Below are 18,464 nucleotides of genomic sequence, written 5' to 3' on the forward strand. Positions count from 1 at the left end.
CCTCCTCCTAAGTGCTGTGGAGGAAGGTCTGGCAATGCGAGACTAATATTATAATAAAGCGTTTCATTTTTTTCTCTGCGGTCAAAACATCAAAATCTGAGATTCTGGGGCGACCTCTAGCTCACCCAGTAAGAGTGTGCGCCCCATGTAAGCTGAGTCCTTTGCAGCGGCCCGGGTTCGAGTCCGACCTGCGGCCCTTTGCTACGTCTCATCCCCCATCTCTCTATCCACTGTCACTATCTAATAAAGGGAAAAAAGGCCCCAAAAAATAATCTGAGATTCTAATGGTAACGAGGATGGTTAACTCATAGGTCTTGTTGTGCTGTGGAGTAATGAAAGATAAAGAGTGGGGAGAGATGTTTTCACACTCTTGGAGGGACTGAAGGTCCTCAGTGATATTGATTTAAACTGCGGCTGACACTTTGCCTCAGGGAGCAGCTGGATCTGAGACTGACAGGTCTGAACCCCGGCCAGGTGTCGTGCTCGGCCAAGCGATCATGCGTCAAAATCTGAGGCTGAAGACAGGACAGGACAACAGGACTGATTTAAAAATACAACGTACCAAAACACATGCATGATTTCACAGATTTTAGTCTCTCAATGATATAATTTACAAGGTATTACGATGATGAGATGATCATGCTTGATTTTAATTATATACTTCATACACATAACATTCAGAGAAAAACATTGTGAGACATGTAAAAGAAAGTGCATTTAAATTATCAGTTCACCCAAGTTACAAAAAATACCCTTAGTGGTAGCTACCCGTGCGCCTGGGAAAATTAAACGCAGAAGTATCCACATGACTAGACAAGAATAAGGGGGATTTATGGGTGATTTGGGCAAATGTCCCTTAATATTTTCTGAATCAACAAGACTAACTACAGGTATATATTAGGAAATGGAATAATAGATGGTATATCTAGGTACATCTCTGTGCATTAACTATGCACCCAGCCTCATCTTAGATAAAAGTATAGGTGTAATATTAGCAGGAGGGGACATGAACTGTGTGATGTCCCAGACAGCAGACAGGGCCCCAACAACAACTTCTACATTACGCATCAGAATGAGCAGAGCTGTGAATTAGGATTAGAATTTTTTGGCAGTTTGCAGATTATCTATTTCAGCGTTTTATTTGCCTGATAACCGATCAATAGTTAAAAAGTGATCTACTTTGGCTCGGCTACAGCTCTGTGTCTGTCCCTCTGCTTCGGTTTGTCTCACCACTGAGTCTGAGTTAATGTCCCGCCCACAACACTGTCTGACTCTCTGTTACTGGGGATTATGTTGAAAGTTTCTAATTTATTAAATAATTGCTTAAAGCATTTAAACAAAGTTTTATGTTGGAGTAAAATGCAAATCAGTTCCAAATATCGGTTATCGGTTTCATTAACTATTAATAATCGGTATCGATATCGGCCTTGAAAAAACAGTATCGGTCCATCCCTACTGTGAATCACCACAGTTAGGAAATGGGACTAGTTTACATATGATGATATAAATACATCACTGCCTCTATTGCTGCCACAAGAAAGTTTTAAAAACACTATGAGGGTAAAAAAACGAAACACAAGCACTGAACTGCCCGGGAGTTTGTGTAACAGCTGACTGTTTGCCAAACAACGGTCTCTTTGTCTCTTTTTCAAAGTCAAAGTTAACTTTATTTAGCCTGGTCCTACCAGACTCTGGTACATTTCATGTGTACAGAGAGTGTTAACTTCCTTGAAGGCGGGTACTCTGTTGAAACTATTGGATCTGCCCCAAGCCACTCTGGATCTGCCATAACCAATCGCTAACGTTTGGTCGTGATGTATGTCATGCACATGTGCAACAAGAGGGGAGACCGATACCAACTATTGGCTTATATTTAGCATTAGCGAGCTGGAAAATCTAACTTTTCCCAAACCCAGTGGGGAGGAGGGCCACAACATCATGGCCACAAACACAACTCAGCAAATATTGTTCTTGCTCGGGCTTTAACTTCTGGATATTCAGCAGCATTGCCACAACGGACCGAATGACTTCGCTCGCATCTTTCTAGCGCACGTCCTCAACTTCATTGTTCTCAGCCACTCCCTCTGTTCGCTGATTGGACCGCCAAAGATTTGTCCGGAGAAAACCCAAGAATATACCGCAAACCCAGACGGAGTACTGAAGGAAAATGAAAATTGAGCGGTACGTAGGAGGGCAGAGCCAGGCTAAACTTTATTATCCCGTAAGGGGAAATTCATGAGGTCTTACACATCTCCTTCCAAGAAAAAGGAACATGACACTTTAAAATATGGGCAGTACGCACAGTATAATATACCACACATACATAAAACATAAAGTCGTTGTCCTCCTCTGTGAAATGAAGCTGCCTTCAAGGGCGGTCGGGAACATCAAGATCTCTAGGCTACACAATCTGCCCGAAAACAGTAATGTGGAACATAAAGTCTAATTGTGCTTCATTGGGAGGTTAAATAACACAACAGGACATGACACAAATGTGCCATTTAATAGACACACCAAGCGTCGCACAAATCTGCGGCACAATGCCGGATCGCTGTTTCCTGGTCTGAATGCAGCCTCAGGTGACCGCAGCTCGAGAATTTAAGAATCCTACTATGGCCACGCCAAGACCCGCCCTTCAATAGCATATATTGGCTAGGCGTCCATGCTTACGCAAGGTAACGTAACCCCATTTGTACAGGTCCTATCCCCTGACCAATCGGCTATCCTAACCCCAACCAATCGAGCTGCTTCGTAGGGCGGGTCTTGGCGTGGCCATAGTAGGAGTCGTAAATTTGCCCGCAGCTCCTTTTAACACTGCTTTCCCTGCTCTGTCTCTCTCTCTCTCTCTCTCTCTCTCAGGAGTACACCGTTGACGTTTTCTTCCGTCAGAGTTGGAAGGACGAGCGGCTGAAGTTCCACGGACCAATGAACATTCTGCCTCTCAACAACCTGATGGCCAGTAAGATCTGGACCCCTGACACCTTCTTCCACAACGGCAAGAAATCTGTCGCCCACAACATGACCATGCCCAACAAGCTGCTGAGGATCATGGAGGACGGAACCCTGCTCTACACTATGAGGTAGCTGGTTTTACCATTCAAGTGATAATTCACGTTCATTCATCCAGTGTTTCCAGCTGTACGTTCCTATTCAGGGTTACTTGTATAGTATGCTAAACCCTGGTTTGTTTTAATTGGTTTTAAAGGGGACATATGAATATAAAACTCACTTTTTTACAACATGTGCACATACATTTTGGTATATAGAGTGCCTACCAAGCGAAAAACTGTGAAATAATACAACACTTAGTTTTTGTGACTTAAACGTTTCTATGCAACACTTGCAATGCAGAAAATAAGATTCATTTTGTTCTTTGTATTTCATTATTTTAAATAAACTGTGCATGTGTGCTTGTATGTGTGTTTACTGCCAGGCTAACGGTTCAAGCTGAGTGCCCCATGCACCTTGAAGACTTCCCAATGGATTCTCACTCATGTCCTCTCAAGTTTGGCAGCTGTAAGTGCGAGCAGATTCACATCCTCCACACTGTGCATGCCTCTTAAACCTTGCTGTCATTTTCACCTTAAAATGATATGTTCACTGCTTTTCACGGGACTGCACTGAAATGTTTCTTGTAGCTTATTATTTTTCCTTTTTCATTCACAAAATGTCAGTCAAAACTGGTTTTGCCTCCCAAACAGATTACACATTTTACATTTTACTAGAGCAGGAAATCATATCGATAAAAAATGCCCCATGTCATCCGCCTGTTAAAACTCTTTGGCAGTTTTACGGCAAAGACTAAACCCTTTTTTTTGCACACAAGCATCTGGTTTTTCTACTCAGAATGACAAACTTGTTGTAAAGTGTAATGTTTGAGACAGACACCAATAGGTCGCACTGTAACATTTGTCCTCTAATCTCTGAATTACAATGTTCAAATCTATCCAAATGTGGTACACATAATGTTTGACTATTTAGTGAAGGCACAAACATAGACCTCTGAGTCAGGAAGCAGCCTGCAAAGACTCCAGGAGGACACTAATAACCAACTTGCCAATTAATTGTAGGCTGTGCATGGCACTGACCTAGCTGTCAACCCCTTGTTAGGGTCACACACAGCACTGTGTACACTGGAAACAGAGAACAGAGGGGTTGACTTTCGCGATGCAACATGAAATGGATATTAATTGATATGTTTTGTTTAGCTAACATATAGAAAACATAAGATGCTTATTTTAACATGCTGATTTTAATGCAGGAACCAACCCCTCTGGGTTGAGACTGTGTGCTGAATGTTGCTCTCTCTGCATCAGATGCCTACACTAAGACAGAGGTTACTTACATCTGGACTCGTAATGCCACCGCGTCAGTGGAAGTGGCAGAAGACGGATCCAGACTCAACCAGTATGACTTGGTGGACCAGACTGCAGGGGAGGAGACCATTAAATCCAGCACTGGTGAGCATCATGCATCGCTTTCAAGTCAGTCGGACAAACAGAAGTACCCAACCGGTGCCTGTACAAATGAAAAGGTTTCATGACAATTGCAATTTGAATTGCAAGCTTGGTGCAATCCTTGGTGACCCTTGGTGTGTCACTCAGCAAAGTGTAAATGTCTGATGCGAGTGGTGTTGAAAGATAAGATAACTTAACACCACTCATCCAAATTTTAGTTTGGACTTAAAAACACTCTAAGTCTATAGTTAATCAAACAGATACACAAGACCAAAAAGATGTTATCACACGCAAAGAAAAAAATCCATTCATCAAAGCCTACAAGCTTTGGAAGCAGAGAGCAAAAGGAGATTAGAGTTAGCGTGAAAGCTCTCTGATCATCTGAAGACATAGTTAGATCCCAAACACGTACACCAACGTTATCAGCCCATTGTCAAGAGAAATGATGCATGTGCCACTCTGACAGCTTAGAACTGTGACCTTGTCATTAAAAGGACTAGAGCTTAAAGGGTCTCAACGACCAACTCGAGAAGGAGAGGGTAAGGATGCCGGTGCTAAATAAGGATGAGTATAGGCCTGTATTTGGATTTTAAATACTGTATATATATATATATATATATATATATATATATATATATATATATATATATATATCAATACGATGGATATAGAGCCACTCCGCCAGGCATGTCAAAACACGTATTTATGAACTTAAATATCTAATGGGAAAAAAATCTCAAAATGAAATAGTATAACGTGGTGTCAACATACAAATCATAGCGCTTTTCAAGCTTCACGGCGAAACCAAAATGCTTTCACCCAAGAAACGCTTGTTCGTTCCTCGGGAGTGTTTTAATCCAAACCATCTTCTTTTCCCTAAACGTAAAGCGTAACTCTTGCCAAAATGCAACCTAGGGGTCTTTTGGTGAATGTACCTGAGTAAAACTTTCGTTTAAAAGCATATTTAGGACGGAATCGCCACTTTTAAGATTGACCGTATTCTCGTTTTCAGTCAAATGGCCTTTTGAATGGGAGTGCTAGGGGCACTGCTATGATCGCATCAAAATCACTATTTTTAAAACACTAAGAAGGCTCGACACAACATGAGACTTTGCTCCAAGTATCACCGGGGGCTCTACACATGAACTCCAGCATTGAGAACATTGGTTGTGAACACAGAGTTTACTAAAAAAGGTTTTGAATGACTCACTTTAGCAGTTGTTGTTTACGCTCTCCGCCATATTGCCAGTCAAAAAGAGTCGATCTCCGAATGCGGATGAACGGACTCCATAGGAGGAAATGTCATTCTTATATGAGGCTCCTTTTTCAACTACAAGGTCAATATTGGTTTTCACTAACAACAAAACAACAAATTATCCGTGCATTTATATGGAACTAAGCTTTAGGAGCTTTCCATCTTTACTCTCCTCCCTGTTATGTTGCATTCGGAGATCAACTCTTTTTGACTGGCGAGATGGACGGTGACTGGAAAAACAGCTCCAGTGAGTCGTTCAAAACATTTCTTTTTAGTAAACTCTGTGTTCACAACCAATGTTCTCAATGCTGGAGTTCATGTGTACAACCCCGGTGACTTGGCTAATTGTGCAAAGGTTTTTTTGTGGGTTTTTTTTTAAAAATAGTGATTTTGATGCGATCATAGCAGTGCCCCTAGCACTCCCATTCAAAAGGCCATTTGACCCAAAACGAGAATACGGTCAATCTTAAAAGTGGCGTTTCCATCCTAATTATGCTTTTAAATGAAATTTGGACTCAGATACATTCAAAAAAAGAAAGAGTTACGTTTTAAGTAATCGTTTTGGTGCCTAAACGTATCTGTCATCGCTGCATGATGCTCACTTTTTCCGGCTTAACTCCACTACTACGGCTCCTGAAAGGAGCGTCATCTGGCAGTGCCTGTAGCCGCCTCACCTGATGGCAACTGAACAACTGCTACAAGAGCTCTGTAGCGGCTAAATACAACCAGCAACTGCCGCTCGGATTTTATCGTTCTATGGCACTCTTTGTTCATGTTACAGCGCTTTACTTAGTTTAAAATACTTCTATTTTAGGTATATAATATATGGTCTATTGGTGAAGTAGAATTGATCACTTTGAGGGTGTGGGGGCGGGGTTGCCTACATTTTGTCCCCACCAAGGATAAAAATAATTCTGCAGAGGCAGAGCTATGTAGACCAGAAAGGGGGAAATCCCACGCAACTCATCCTGGGAAATTGCACCCTTGTTATCACAAGGATGAGTCAACCACTGAAGCACCACCTCCAGGTCCTCTAGCAATCATGCAGATGCAGAAGCAGACCTGGCAACCAAACCAGAACAAGCAAAAGCTATGCAAAAGACGACATGCCCAACAAGCAAGACTCGATAAACTGGAGAGCAAATGGCAACACAGACCTACAAGCAGAAATCAAGCAGATTAAATTAAAGCTAGAGAAGGAAAAACCGTTGTAGCTGTTACAACAGCTACAAGCAGACAGAGAAGTGAAGGTAGCAGCAGCTCGGCTGAGAGCGTACAATGCTATGAAAGTGGCGAGGAAGAGACTCACCACAAAACCCTTTAACATCTGTGCCGGTTTGAGAATTTTTTTACTCACTGCGCCAATTTTCGTTCTTTTTATCTATGTTTTATGGCATTAAGTCCACTCTCTTCATCCCTCTTTGAAGTTTTTTTTTTTTTTTTTTTATTCTCAGCCTGGAGGAAGTAAAGGGTGGAAAGGGAATATGGGAGCTCCAGAAGCTGCCAAAGTTTACAGCATCACAGGGCCAGAAGTAATTTGTGAATTAAAAAAAAATAAAATAAAAGTGAATTTTTCACAAACCAAACTGCATCGGACTTCTCACAAAGACAGCTGAGCTTAAGTGATCAAAGAAGCCTTTGACAGGCACGCACACAACGCAGTATTTACTTTTTTTAATTTTTTTTATCAGGAAGAGTTATTATTCTCCACATTGAATTATAACAACTCTTTGTTTAGATATACTCTTTCATGATGAATGCATCAAACGTGAATATAACACTATGTATACCTGACATTTATGCATCTTTTAATCAATCTACTAATTCTGTACCGTCTACTGCATTTGTAGGCCCGTAACAGTTGTCACATAATTGTCAATTTTTTTATGTAATCGCGGTTTCTTTGTTCAACCGCAAAATGGTCATTGTTGATTTGGTTTAGATACGCACAATTGTAATTATATAAGTGATTATTGGTCGGACTGTTGAGCTGAAGCTATGCTAGTTGTTGGCACTTGACCCCTATACACGTCCATAGCAACAAAAATGACGATGGGGGAGGGGGATAAAGAGGCGTGGTTTATGTCATAGGCTGTGTATTTGTATTTGTGTTCTGGAATTCATTCAAATCTTCATTTTGTAAAAAAAAAATAAAAAAAAAGAAGTAATGAATAATATTAAAATTTGACGAGAAGAGACAATTATATTGTTAATTGCAAGTATATTGAATTGTTACAGCTCTACATGTCACCATCCTCACTCAGCTAAACCTCTCTCTCTCTCTCTCCCTCCGTCTCTCTCCCTCTCTCTCTTTCTCTCCCTCCTCTCTCTCTCTCTCTCTCTCTCTCTCCCCCCCTCTCTCTCCCTCCCCTCTCTCTCTCTCTCCTCTCTCCCCTCTCTCCTTCCCCTCTCTCTCCTTCCCCTCTCTATCTCTCTCTCTCTCTCTCTATCTCTCTCTCTCTCCTCCCCTCTCTCTCTCTCCTTCCCCTCTCTCTCCTTCCCCCTCTCTATCTCTCTCTCTCCCCTCTCTCTCTCCTCCCCTCTCTCTCTCTCTCTCTCTCTCTCCCTCCCCTCTCTCTCTCCCTCTCCCTCTCTCTCTCCTTCCCCCTCTTATCTCTCTCTCTCTCTCTCTCTCCTCCCCCTCTCTCTCCCTCCCCTCTCTCTCTCTCCGCCCCCCCTCCCTCTCTCAGGTGAATACACGGTCATGACCGCTCACTTCCATCTGAAGAGGAAGATCGGCTACTTTGTGATCCAGACTTACCTGCCCTGTATCATGACGGTCATCCTCTCCCAGGTCTCCTTCTGGCTCAATCGAGAGTCGGTGCCAGCCAGAACTGTCTTTGGTGAGTTTTTTTTATTTCAACATTTCAAGCTATGGGTAGGGTTGGGTATCGTTTGGATTTTTACGATTCCAATGCCGATTCTTGAAAAAAACCTGAAAAATTACCTCAAAGAAAGGTTCTTTTATAGTTTTTTTAATTTTTTTTTATTGAAAATTATTTAAATTTAACAATATATTAACATTTTAAAGTACTCAAATATACAATAGGTAAACCTAGGTCACCTAACACACACAATGTGTTTACTAGCGATCACGTGCAGTGAATGGTTAATATGCTTTTTGTGTTTTGGTGAGCCCAGAGGGGAAAATATGGCATTTTAAAAGCAGCCTACATTTACGGTAGCTAGCTAACGGTAGACTACAGAGAAAGGGGGATATTTTTACGTCCGTTTCGGAGCGACAGAGGGAAAATATTTCAGTCGACATATTAAGTGGAACCGAAATTTGCATTCTAATCCGGTCTGATTCCTACCGGTTGCTTAGGAACCGATTCCATAGTGAAACTGGGTTTTGGTACCCAACCCTAGCTATGGGTGTGAATCACAGGGTACCTCATAATACCATACATGGCTCACGATACTGATCATATCACGATACAGCAATTCTGCGATAATCAATATATTGCTTAACAATCCTATGATGATACATCCCAATATCGCTCTAACTATACAAAATGCAGTGAAAAGGTTAAGTGCAGGTTTTCTCTCTTTATTCACAGCAAGTTCAAACAGTTAGAAAACAGCACAGTTCTGCAGGAAAAGGTTTTCAGTCGGCACAATAAAATTACGGAACTATAGAGCAACCATGGGTCCAGACTTTGGGCTTAAACGTGGCTGGGGCATCTGTTATTTTCCTCAAACTACTGCCCGCCACCCCGTTGAAAACCTCTTTTCCCTTCGGCTTGTTAACTTATGTTTTTCATGTGTTGAGCGCCACCTCAAGGAGCCATGAAGTAGTGATGCTGGGAGCAGGGAAATCTATTGAGGGCCCCCTATTATATTAATTAACAACTAAATTAAAAAGTTGGGCAAAACAAAAATGGGCTTTCCAACTGGCGATAGCTACTAAAAATGGTATTAAAAACAACTACAGCATCATATCAAAATGAAATCTAAATAAATACCAATTTATTTATCCGTTTAAGATGTGATGAAAAAAGAAAGCAAGTTTGTTATTCCAAACTTATTTGGTATAAAAGAGAACCTTTATTGTGTCTGGGCCTTCAATTCGAAATGCCTCTAGAACGTTTTATTTATGTCCACTATTGTGGTGAAACAGAAAAGCAAATGTAGCCAGACAGCTACGCCAGGATTCCCAAACGGTTGCTGTTTAATGCTTCTGCGTCAACTCCACGCCGTAGCTACGCCGTCGCTCCTACGGCGTCGTGACCCTTTCGGAGTTCTGCGTTCATGGTAACCAAAATATGTCTGCGTTTATTTGCAAAGCTTATGTCAGTGAACTATGTTGGGGACCAAGAAGCTGGTTAAACAGTGATTTGGCTCAGATTGAGTTGACTGCAGAGACACAGAGGAGGCAGGACAAAGGATCTTGGCCTACATGTGAATTCCAAAGCCAGTTTCACGAAACTCCTAAAAAGCCGCCACTTCGCAAGATGGAGAAAGTGCATTCAACACGTGTGGGACAAGGCAGACTGGTGGTGTGACCAGGTTGCAGTTTTCCCATTGGCCGTCGGGTCTTTGAATGCACCACCCCGCCACTAGAAGGCGGGGGAACAATAAAAGCTTTCGGCGTTTGTGCTTTCTTCGCTTTCACGGTAACCCCCGGTTGCTGAAAGGAGGCACTAGTCCGGGCTAGCTAACCAGCATCACCTCGCTGGTACAAACTTTATATCGGCCTGATATACAAAGGGGATCCGAGGGAATACTGGCCGAAGTATTCCTTCATCTGCAGCGGGCTTAATCAGCCTGGATTCAAGAAAAGGACTACGTTCTGTTTCTGGTTTGGTCGACCTGGATCACGTCTCGTCCCCTCTGCTTCAGACGAAACGGATCGTTAAGCTCTGGCGAGAGACTTAACTGACAAACAACGCATACAGTAAGAAGGCTTACACAGTTCTGGGCAGATATTAGAACTAGTGCGTTTTGGTTTGTTACTAATGAGCAAAGGGTTCGCTACCGCTGTTGCCATTGAGACCAAAAGGGTAGGGTAGACCACACACACACACACACACACACACACACACACACACACACAATCCAATACAGAAACAATGATCTGACACTAGACAAAGACAACACAGAGACTAAATACAAGCGGTTACAAGGAGAAACAAGGAACAGGTGACACAAGGGCTCAGGAACAGGTGAAACACATCAGGGCGGGGCAGACAATCACAAAGGCAGGAAAACACAAGGCAGGAAGTAAAAGAAGACATGACATGGGAGAAAACAGATTACAAAATAAAACAGGAAACTGAAACACATACACAACCATAACAAACTGGTCCATATTACAGTACACAGTACAACACACAAGCTCAACAAACAACTGTTGTATGCTGTACAGTTGTCCTATATGGTGATACTGCTCTATGATAGTTGGTTAGTCCTATGCTTGCCAAGGTAGGTCTATAATACTCAGTTGGCAGTGGAAGGGAATCAACAGATTTGTGAAGAGCCACTCAGCAAGAAAATTAATCTCCCACTGCTTCTTACAACATCAAAGAAATTCATGGCTGAAGCCATCTCATTGTTGCAAGTTGAAACTGTGTACTGCAGCTAATTTTGACGGTTGTTATGATCCATGGCAGACCTGGCTATCAGTGCTGTCTGTTGCACAACAACACCAACACAATTCATGACATTATTCCTGCAATAAATATGAACTTAATGAAACTGCTAGTCTACATCCTTGACGTTCCACTTCCGGGATCGCTCCGGTGCCGCAGGAAATTCCACCGGATGCATATATTTTCACAGATGTCCCGTTTCCTTCCGCTCCAACTCCAAACTCCAGTGGATTTATGAAGACGTTAACTGCTCCTCAGATCACTGGATGGTAAATTGTTTGGTTGCTGCTAACATCCCTGCTCAATATACAGTCTTCCAGCAATATTGATATTCTGTCGCCCCCCCATGAGGAATTCTAAGTAATGGCACACTAATGGCGCGTCCACATGATACAGGCCTTCTGTGATCGCGTACGCGTCCCCACCCCTCCTCCACGCAGTTGCTAGTAGCCAAGGAGGACACGGAGGATTAAAAAAGATGATGGACTCTTCAGAAGAGGTCATTATCTTCACTCGAGTTTCTGCGCGGGAAAGTCACCGGACGCCACAATCGTCTGACCATAGTCATACTGAGAGATACAGAGAGAGTTGTGTGGAGCTGAGAGTCTTAATTAGCTTTGTAGCAACTGATTTGGCAATGGCTTGAGTGTAACGGACGTTCATTAATACCAAAAAGTTATGCACTAAAGCTTTAATATTTTTCTGTACAAATGGCTATTTTGGACTGGCACTACAGAAATATGTGGGTTCAAGAGAAACAAAGCATTCTCTCTCTGGGGACCATAAATATCCCAAATTGCATAGAACTAAAGTTTTCAAGACACATAAACATGGTTCAGAGTGTAAAAAAAGGACATTTTGACCCTAAGGTAGTGCTTGACATAAGGTCAAGCCAAGTAGGTAAAGGCGATTTGGCTTAATAATAATATCTAGATATTTTTAGGGCTATGTGGCAATATCGTTATATATCTTGATATTTCCATATTCCCTCTACAATAACATAACTGTTTGATTTAACTGTTTGATGCGTGTGATCAGTCTAGTAAACTAATATGAATTTAGAGGGGAACACAGCTTGTATACTGTATGACAATTTAGAGGGCTTTAATGTTGAAATTCCACATCAGAATGCCCTGAGATTGTGTGACACTGACACACTGGGTGACATTTTGAAGCTGCCTACGCATGATGGGCGGCAAAACCGCTTTGCGCTGATTTCCTATGGGGAGGGTGGTGGCGCCCAACTAGTCCCTTGCGCTACCCCTGGCATCGCGCACCACTCGGATTTGCAGCTTTGCGCTGCGCTCAAAGTTCAAATTATTTCAACTTTGACCCAGTTGTCGCTGACCTTTCGAAAGCGAAGAAAATGCCACTGCACTCAACTGGATAGACCTTCAACCAATCAGAGCAACGGAGTATGTGACGTATGTTGAGTCATCAGGGCCAGCTGATAAATTAAACTTTTGCCGAATCCCGTAGGAATTCATGCTTTTGTGACCTCTCTGTTTTCAGATGTTTCTATACACGTAGAACGTCCATGATGGAGTCAGATCTGGTTGAAATTCAAATAAGACGTGCAAGGTCATTGTGTCAGTACATTTCTATGTATAAAATCAAAACGATATTGGGATCAAAACCAAGGCGGGTTGAACGTGATGTACATTTGCTTCAAATGACAACAAATATTACAAAAAAATGCATAATGATGATTCTTCAGGATGAAATATGGAAGGGGAAGAGATATGTGTGTATGGTTTTGAACGTGTGTGTGTGTGTGTGTGTGTGTGTGGCGCGCGTGTGTGCATATGAGAAATGCAACTTCAAAAGGAAAGCACAATATCCTCTTACAGTGTGTAGGGGTGTGTTCACGGTGTGATGAAGAGCTTTTAAATATGACCTGCAGCCCAAATAAAATGTATGTGTCCCCCCTATATCAATCATCATATCCCTGCAGTTACTAAATATATCTTCTCTATGCTTTTGACCTCTCTTCCCAGGTGTAACTACAGTTCTCACCATGACAACCCTGAGTATTAGTGCCCGTAATTCACTGCCCAAGGTGGCCTATGCTACAGCCATGGACTGGTTCATCGCCGTCTGCTACGCCTTCGTCTTCTCTGCACTAATCGAGTTTGCTACAGTCAACTACTTCACCAAGCGAGGCTGGGCCTGGGACGGAAAGAGTGTCGTCAGCGAAAAGGTACAGCTGTCCATGACCTAGAGGGAGCATTCCTCTTCAGGATCAATCATACTGTAAAGGCCATCATGTGTCACGCTTGCCTTTATTGGGAAACGTACAGCCCGACTGCGACGCTCTAGTACAACGATAGCGAGTAGTATGAAAGACCTAAAATAAGGAGGCAGGTTGGGGTGGTGGTTGGGTCAAACAACACTGGGATTCCTGTCCTGTTCTTGTCCCGCGTGTCACTTGAACGTACATTTTGTAACCCCTCCCACGATCTTTTTGTCCTAAACCTTACTGTCCCGCCGCATGTCAGTTAAACATATATTTTTTAAATTGCGCCAAATCGGTCCAGACCCAGAGCGTCAAAAAGTGACGTCAAGAGTCCCGACGCTAAAGACGACAGTAACAAATGCCAAAGGCACCTGACTTTTTGACGCGCCGGGAGTGACAATTTGTGTCCTGTCTAAACCTTGCATGCACAACAATATCAACTGAGCAAGAAGTAGTATTTACTTCAAAAGGGTTGCGTCTGAAATTCCATACTAACATGCTATTTAGTAGCTAAAACAGTATGTGAGATTTTTTAGTACGTCCGAAACCTTGTAGGTCCCATGGCATGAAAATTTCACTTCATGAGGTTTTTTAACGTTAATATGCGTTCCCCCAGCCTGCCTATGGTCCCCCAGTGGCTAGAAATGGTGATAGGTGTAAACCGAGCCCTTGGTATCCTGCTCTGCCTTTGAGAAAAAAAGCTCAGATGGGCCCATCAGGAATCTTCTCCTTATGATGTCATAAGGAGCAAGGTTACCTCCCCTTTCTCTGCTTTGCCCGCCCAGAGAATTTGGACCGCCCATAAGAAAGAGAGATATCATGGCTTTCAAACGAGCAAAGTGGCAGTTGGTCAAGGTCACACACCCCCCCTCCACCTTGCCCCCCCCCTCTATCCTCCTCAATAGCTACAGACACAGAAATGGCACATCCTAAGGAAAGCTCATTGTGGGACTGGCTCTAGTGGCTGTAATTCTGCACCAAGGCTGAATTTCGGGAAAGAGACTTCAGATACAGTATTAGGGGACCACTAAGGTCTATATAAAAGAGACTTCAGATACAGTATTAGGGGACCACTAAGGTCTATATAAAAGAGACTTCAGATACAGTATTAGGGGACCACTAAGGTCTATGTAAAAGAGACTTCAGATACAGTATTAGGGGACCACCAAGGTCTATATAAAAGAGACTTCAGATACAGTATTAGGGGACCACTAAGGTCTATATAAAAGAGACTTCAGATACAGTATTAGGGGACCACCAAGGTCTATATAAAAGAGACTTCAGATACAGTATTAGGGGACCACTAAGGTCTATATAAAAGAGACTTCAGATACAGTATTAGGGGACCACTGAGGTCTATATAAAAGAGACTTCAGATACAGTATTAGGGGACCACTAAGGTCTATATAAAAGAGACTTCAGATACAGTATTAGGGGACCACTAAGGTCTATATAAAAGAGACTGCAGATACAGTATTAGGGGACCACTAAGGTCTATATAAAAGCATGCAAAGAGCACCATGTCATGGGACCTTTAATATGACACCAGTAGTACGTGAACCTCATACTATTTCCGGTGAAATATTGCAGTACGCAAACACTGGACACTACACCGGCATAAGTATCCCACAATGCAATGCGGTAGTAACGACAACGTTCATACAGACAAACGGACAGAAACCAAGTAGCTCTGTCACGTCAAAAATGCTCTAATTTACATTTCTACATATAAAAGCTGTGATTTTATCACCTGCGACTGTTGGTCTAGTTGCTTACTCTTTTCAGGGATTTAAGCATTCGCCAGAGCTTAGCTCGGCAGGGGTTACCATGGTAACGCGTCTCCAACCTGGCAAGGAGGCTCTCAGGATGTGACGTTGAAAGTTACAGCTTAGGGGCGTCCCAAAAGATACACTCTACTGTTTATTTACACAAAAGTACATTGAACGATAGTATACATATTGAGCATGTAGTGCAGAGTATGAGATTTCGGATGCAACCAGGCTCTCTAACCCTGAGGCATTTTCCCCGCAGAAAAAGGAAGCGTCAGTCATGAAGAAGAACAACGCCTATGCTGTAGCCGTGGCCAACTATGCTCCCAACATCACAAAGGACTCCACGCTGCCCACCATCTCCAAGTGTGCTCTGAGCGATCCCAACCACAAGACCACAGCGGAGCTGAAGCCTGAACAGAGCAAGAAAACCTTCAACAGCGTCAGCAAGATCGACCGCATCTCCCGCATCATGTTCCCCGTGTTGTTTGGGAGCTTTAACCTGGTCTACTGGGCCACCTACCTGAACAGAGAACCAGTCATTGTAAAAACGAATCCGTCCAAATGAACTGTAGGAAATCACTTCGAACACAGTTCAGCCCATTCAGGACTAACATCTGTTGGTATTCATTTTTGTCAGCCAAAAAGCTGTTTTACATGCACGGAGAATTCCCTTCTTCCCTTCTGTCCTCGCTGAGTACAGTTTGGGATTGTTGCAGGTAAACATCTTAACTGGGTTTCGAATAATCCTGAGAGTTCATATTACAGGAGTAAGCCAGGCATCTTTACCTGGTCATTGTCAAACAGGATACTTTTATAGTTTCAGCTGCCCCGAACTGATAGAAAACCAAACGTGTAGTTCTTCTTGGATCACCAAAAAAATCAAAAATAAAAAAGACTAATGCATTAAAAAAAAAGAGAAAAAGACATTTCCTGATTTAAAAGTCATCTTGGTGGACACGGTGTGTTCCTCTAGTCCTTATTTGTTTGTTTCCAGAAGGTTAATAGGTAGAGTATAAATTTGGCAATTTAACAACAGTGTGGTGGGAGCTCGGAAAAACAAGACCAACCCGGAAGTCTCCCTGCAGAAAAATACATTTCCTTCTAATTATGGCTTCAAAAATGTTAGAATTATGATAGTATACTATTTCATTTATTATATATATTTTTTAAAAACCTAATTTATCAACACACTCCATGAAACGGTGCATAATCAACAGGACAAACTGATTATCTAAGGATCCTTTTCTCATAAATGTGTAACATTTTCTCATATTTGTGAGTTGTGCTACTGATGGTTTATGGAAGTCATAATTACAAGAATATCTCTCTGGATTTTATGTTGCCATGTCAAACACTTTAGAATCTTAACAGTTTTGTCATTAATTAACTTCTGCATTCATGAGACAGAAGGGAGTTGAGAGGCAGCAAGTCAGCACGTTGCTCCTCAGTGTAGCAGAAAGATATCTCTAGGGAAATAAATCGGGAGTTTGCAGAAAGTAGTCTGGTCCTGTGGGGCGGGCAGGTTGTCCCATTACCATCTATATACCACATCCGGCTATTTGCTGGGAACGTATTCCACACCATTGCTTCGTCACAATCACTGCAGGATTACATGGTGCTTTGCTGCTCACTCTGTAGCTTTTGTACAGCTTTTTAGACTTTTGTCTTCCCCCACGTGGACTGTGTCACACTGGGGAAGATGATTCTGACTGGACACATATGTGTGAGAATAGGTGTCTGTGTGTATGAAATATATATGTATTCATGTGTTTTGATTAAGTGTCTTTGTGTGTATTAAATTATTTTAAGTTTTTTTTTTTTTAAGTTTTATTGCAATCTTTTTTATATGCAATGTAGCAGGAACAACCTCCCAGAACAGCATACTGTGTCCGTAATACTGCATTCACTGAATTTTGTGTAGTCTTTGTGTGAAAGTTTAAAAAAAATATATGTGAATTATAATGTATATGATCCCTGTGCTTTGTTTAACCCACTTTTTTTTTGTTCTAGAGATCACTATCTTTTCAACTTTGAACACTTGACCACATTTTTTGTTTAAATGTTGGAGTGTGGAAGATCTTCGTGAATCATATGATCGCTAATACAAACTGATGTTCAGTGATATTCACTGATAACGAATCTCAGTGTCTTTCTGTTTTTAGCTGGGCAAAACTAAAATGTACCTTCAGAGCCAACATGTGTGAAAACCAGAGGTGTCAAAAGTATTCACATTCATTACTCAAGTAGCAGTATAGATACTAGGGTTTAAAAAGACTTCTGTAGAAGTTGAAGTATCAACTCAAGCTTTTTACTCAAATAAAAGTGTAAAAGTACTGGTTTCAAAACTACTTAAAGTATAAAAGTAAAAGTAAAGTAAAGGAAAAAAAATGCCATTAATGACAAAAGCTTAGGCCGCGCCACAAGGGACTATAGTGCATTATTCCACCTTCACAAAAAAACATTTTTCTAAAGGCAATAATGACTATAATGTTATATTAAAATGTTAATGTTAAAATGTGGGATGCACCTGTTTCAGCTGCATTTATGCCCATTGAAAATGAATGCATTTTAGTACAATGCAAATACATTAAAGAACCATATATGTGTACTGCTGAGCATTAACATGTGTTTCATGGAGCGGAAGATATGATGACTAGTTACCTATAAGTATTGTAAATAGCTCGTTGAACTTGGGTGCGCAGAGCTTGCAGCGCATTCGAAAGAGCTTTTTGCATCCAACCATTTCGAAAAATTCTTCCCGGTACGGCCAGGGATGTAGAAGAGTTGGCTGGTCTTCCTGGCTACCAACCTCCTCGCTGGTGCTTGGTTGGGACATTTCACTCAAGTTCTCTTCACAATCAAATTCACTCTATCCGGATGGCGCGATTTATTTGGATAGGTTTTTTTTTTTTTCTGAACGATGACAAGCCGGAATGAAAACAAGTCAAATTGAAATAGGAGTAACGAGGCTATTTTTAAAATGTAAGGAGTAGAAAGTACAGATAATTGTTTGAAAATGTAAGGAGTAGAAGTAAAAATTATCCTGTAAAATAATTACTCCAGTAAAGTATAGATACCCAAAATTTCTACTTAAATAAGGTAACGAAGTATTTGTACTAAAATGCTTATTGGCATTTTTGGAAACCAATCACA

The 18,464-nt window shown here is 41.8% G+C and overlaps 1 protein-coding gene across 1 annotated transcript in view; it reads left to right on the plus strand.

Annotated features, from left to right (window-relative positions):
• Window positions 1-17,450, plus strand: part of gabra2a (gamma-aminobutyric acid type A receptor subunit alpha2a) — a 31,095-nt gene extending 13,645 nt beyond the window's left edge. The window contains exons 5-10 of the mRNA XM_039785907.1: window positions 2,860-3,080; window positions 3,434-3,516; window positions 4,317-4,460; window positions 8,403-8,555; window positions 13,301-13,503; window positions 15,571-17,450. Coding sequence (XP_039641841.1) covers window positions 2,860-3,080; window positions 3,434-3,516; window positions 4,317-4,460; window positions 8,403-8,555; window positions 13,301-13,503; window positions 15,571-15,876 — 1,110 coding nt within the window. The 3' untranslated portion in view covers window positions 15,877-17,450. The remainder of the gene's footprint in view (window positions 1-2,859; window positions 3,081-3,433; window positions 3,517-4,316; window positions 4,461-8,402; window positions 8,556-13,300; window positions 13,504-15,570) is intronic.
• Window positions 17,451-18,464: the final 1,014 nt, after the last annotated feature.

Source organism: Perca fluviatilis, chromosome 20 (assembly GCF_010015445.1).
Source record: "Perca fluviatilis chromosome 20, GENO_Pfluv_1.0, whole genome shotgun sequence".
NCBI lineage: Eukaryota > Metazoa > Chordata > Actinopteri > Perciformes > Percidae > Perca > Perca fluviatilis.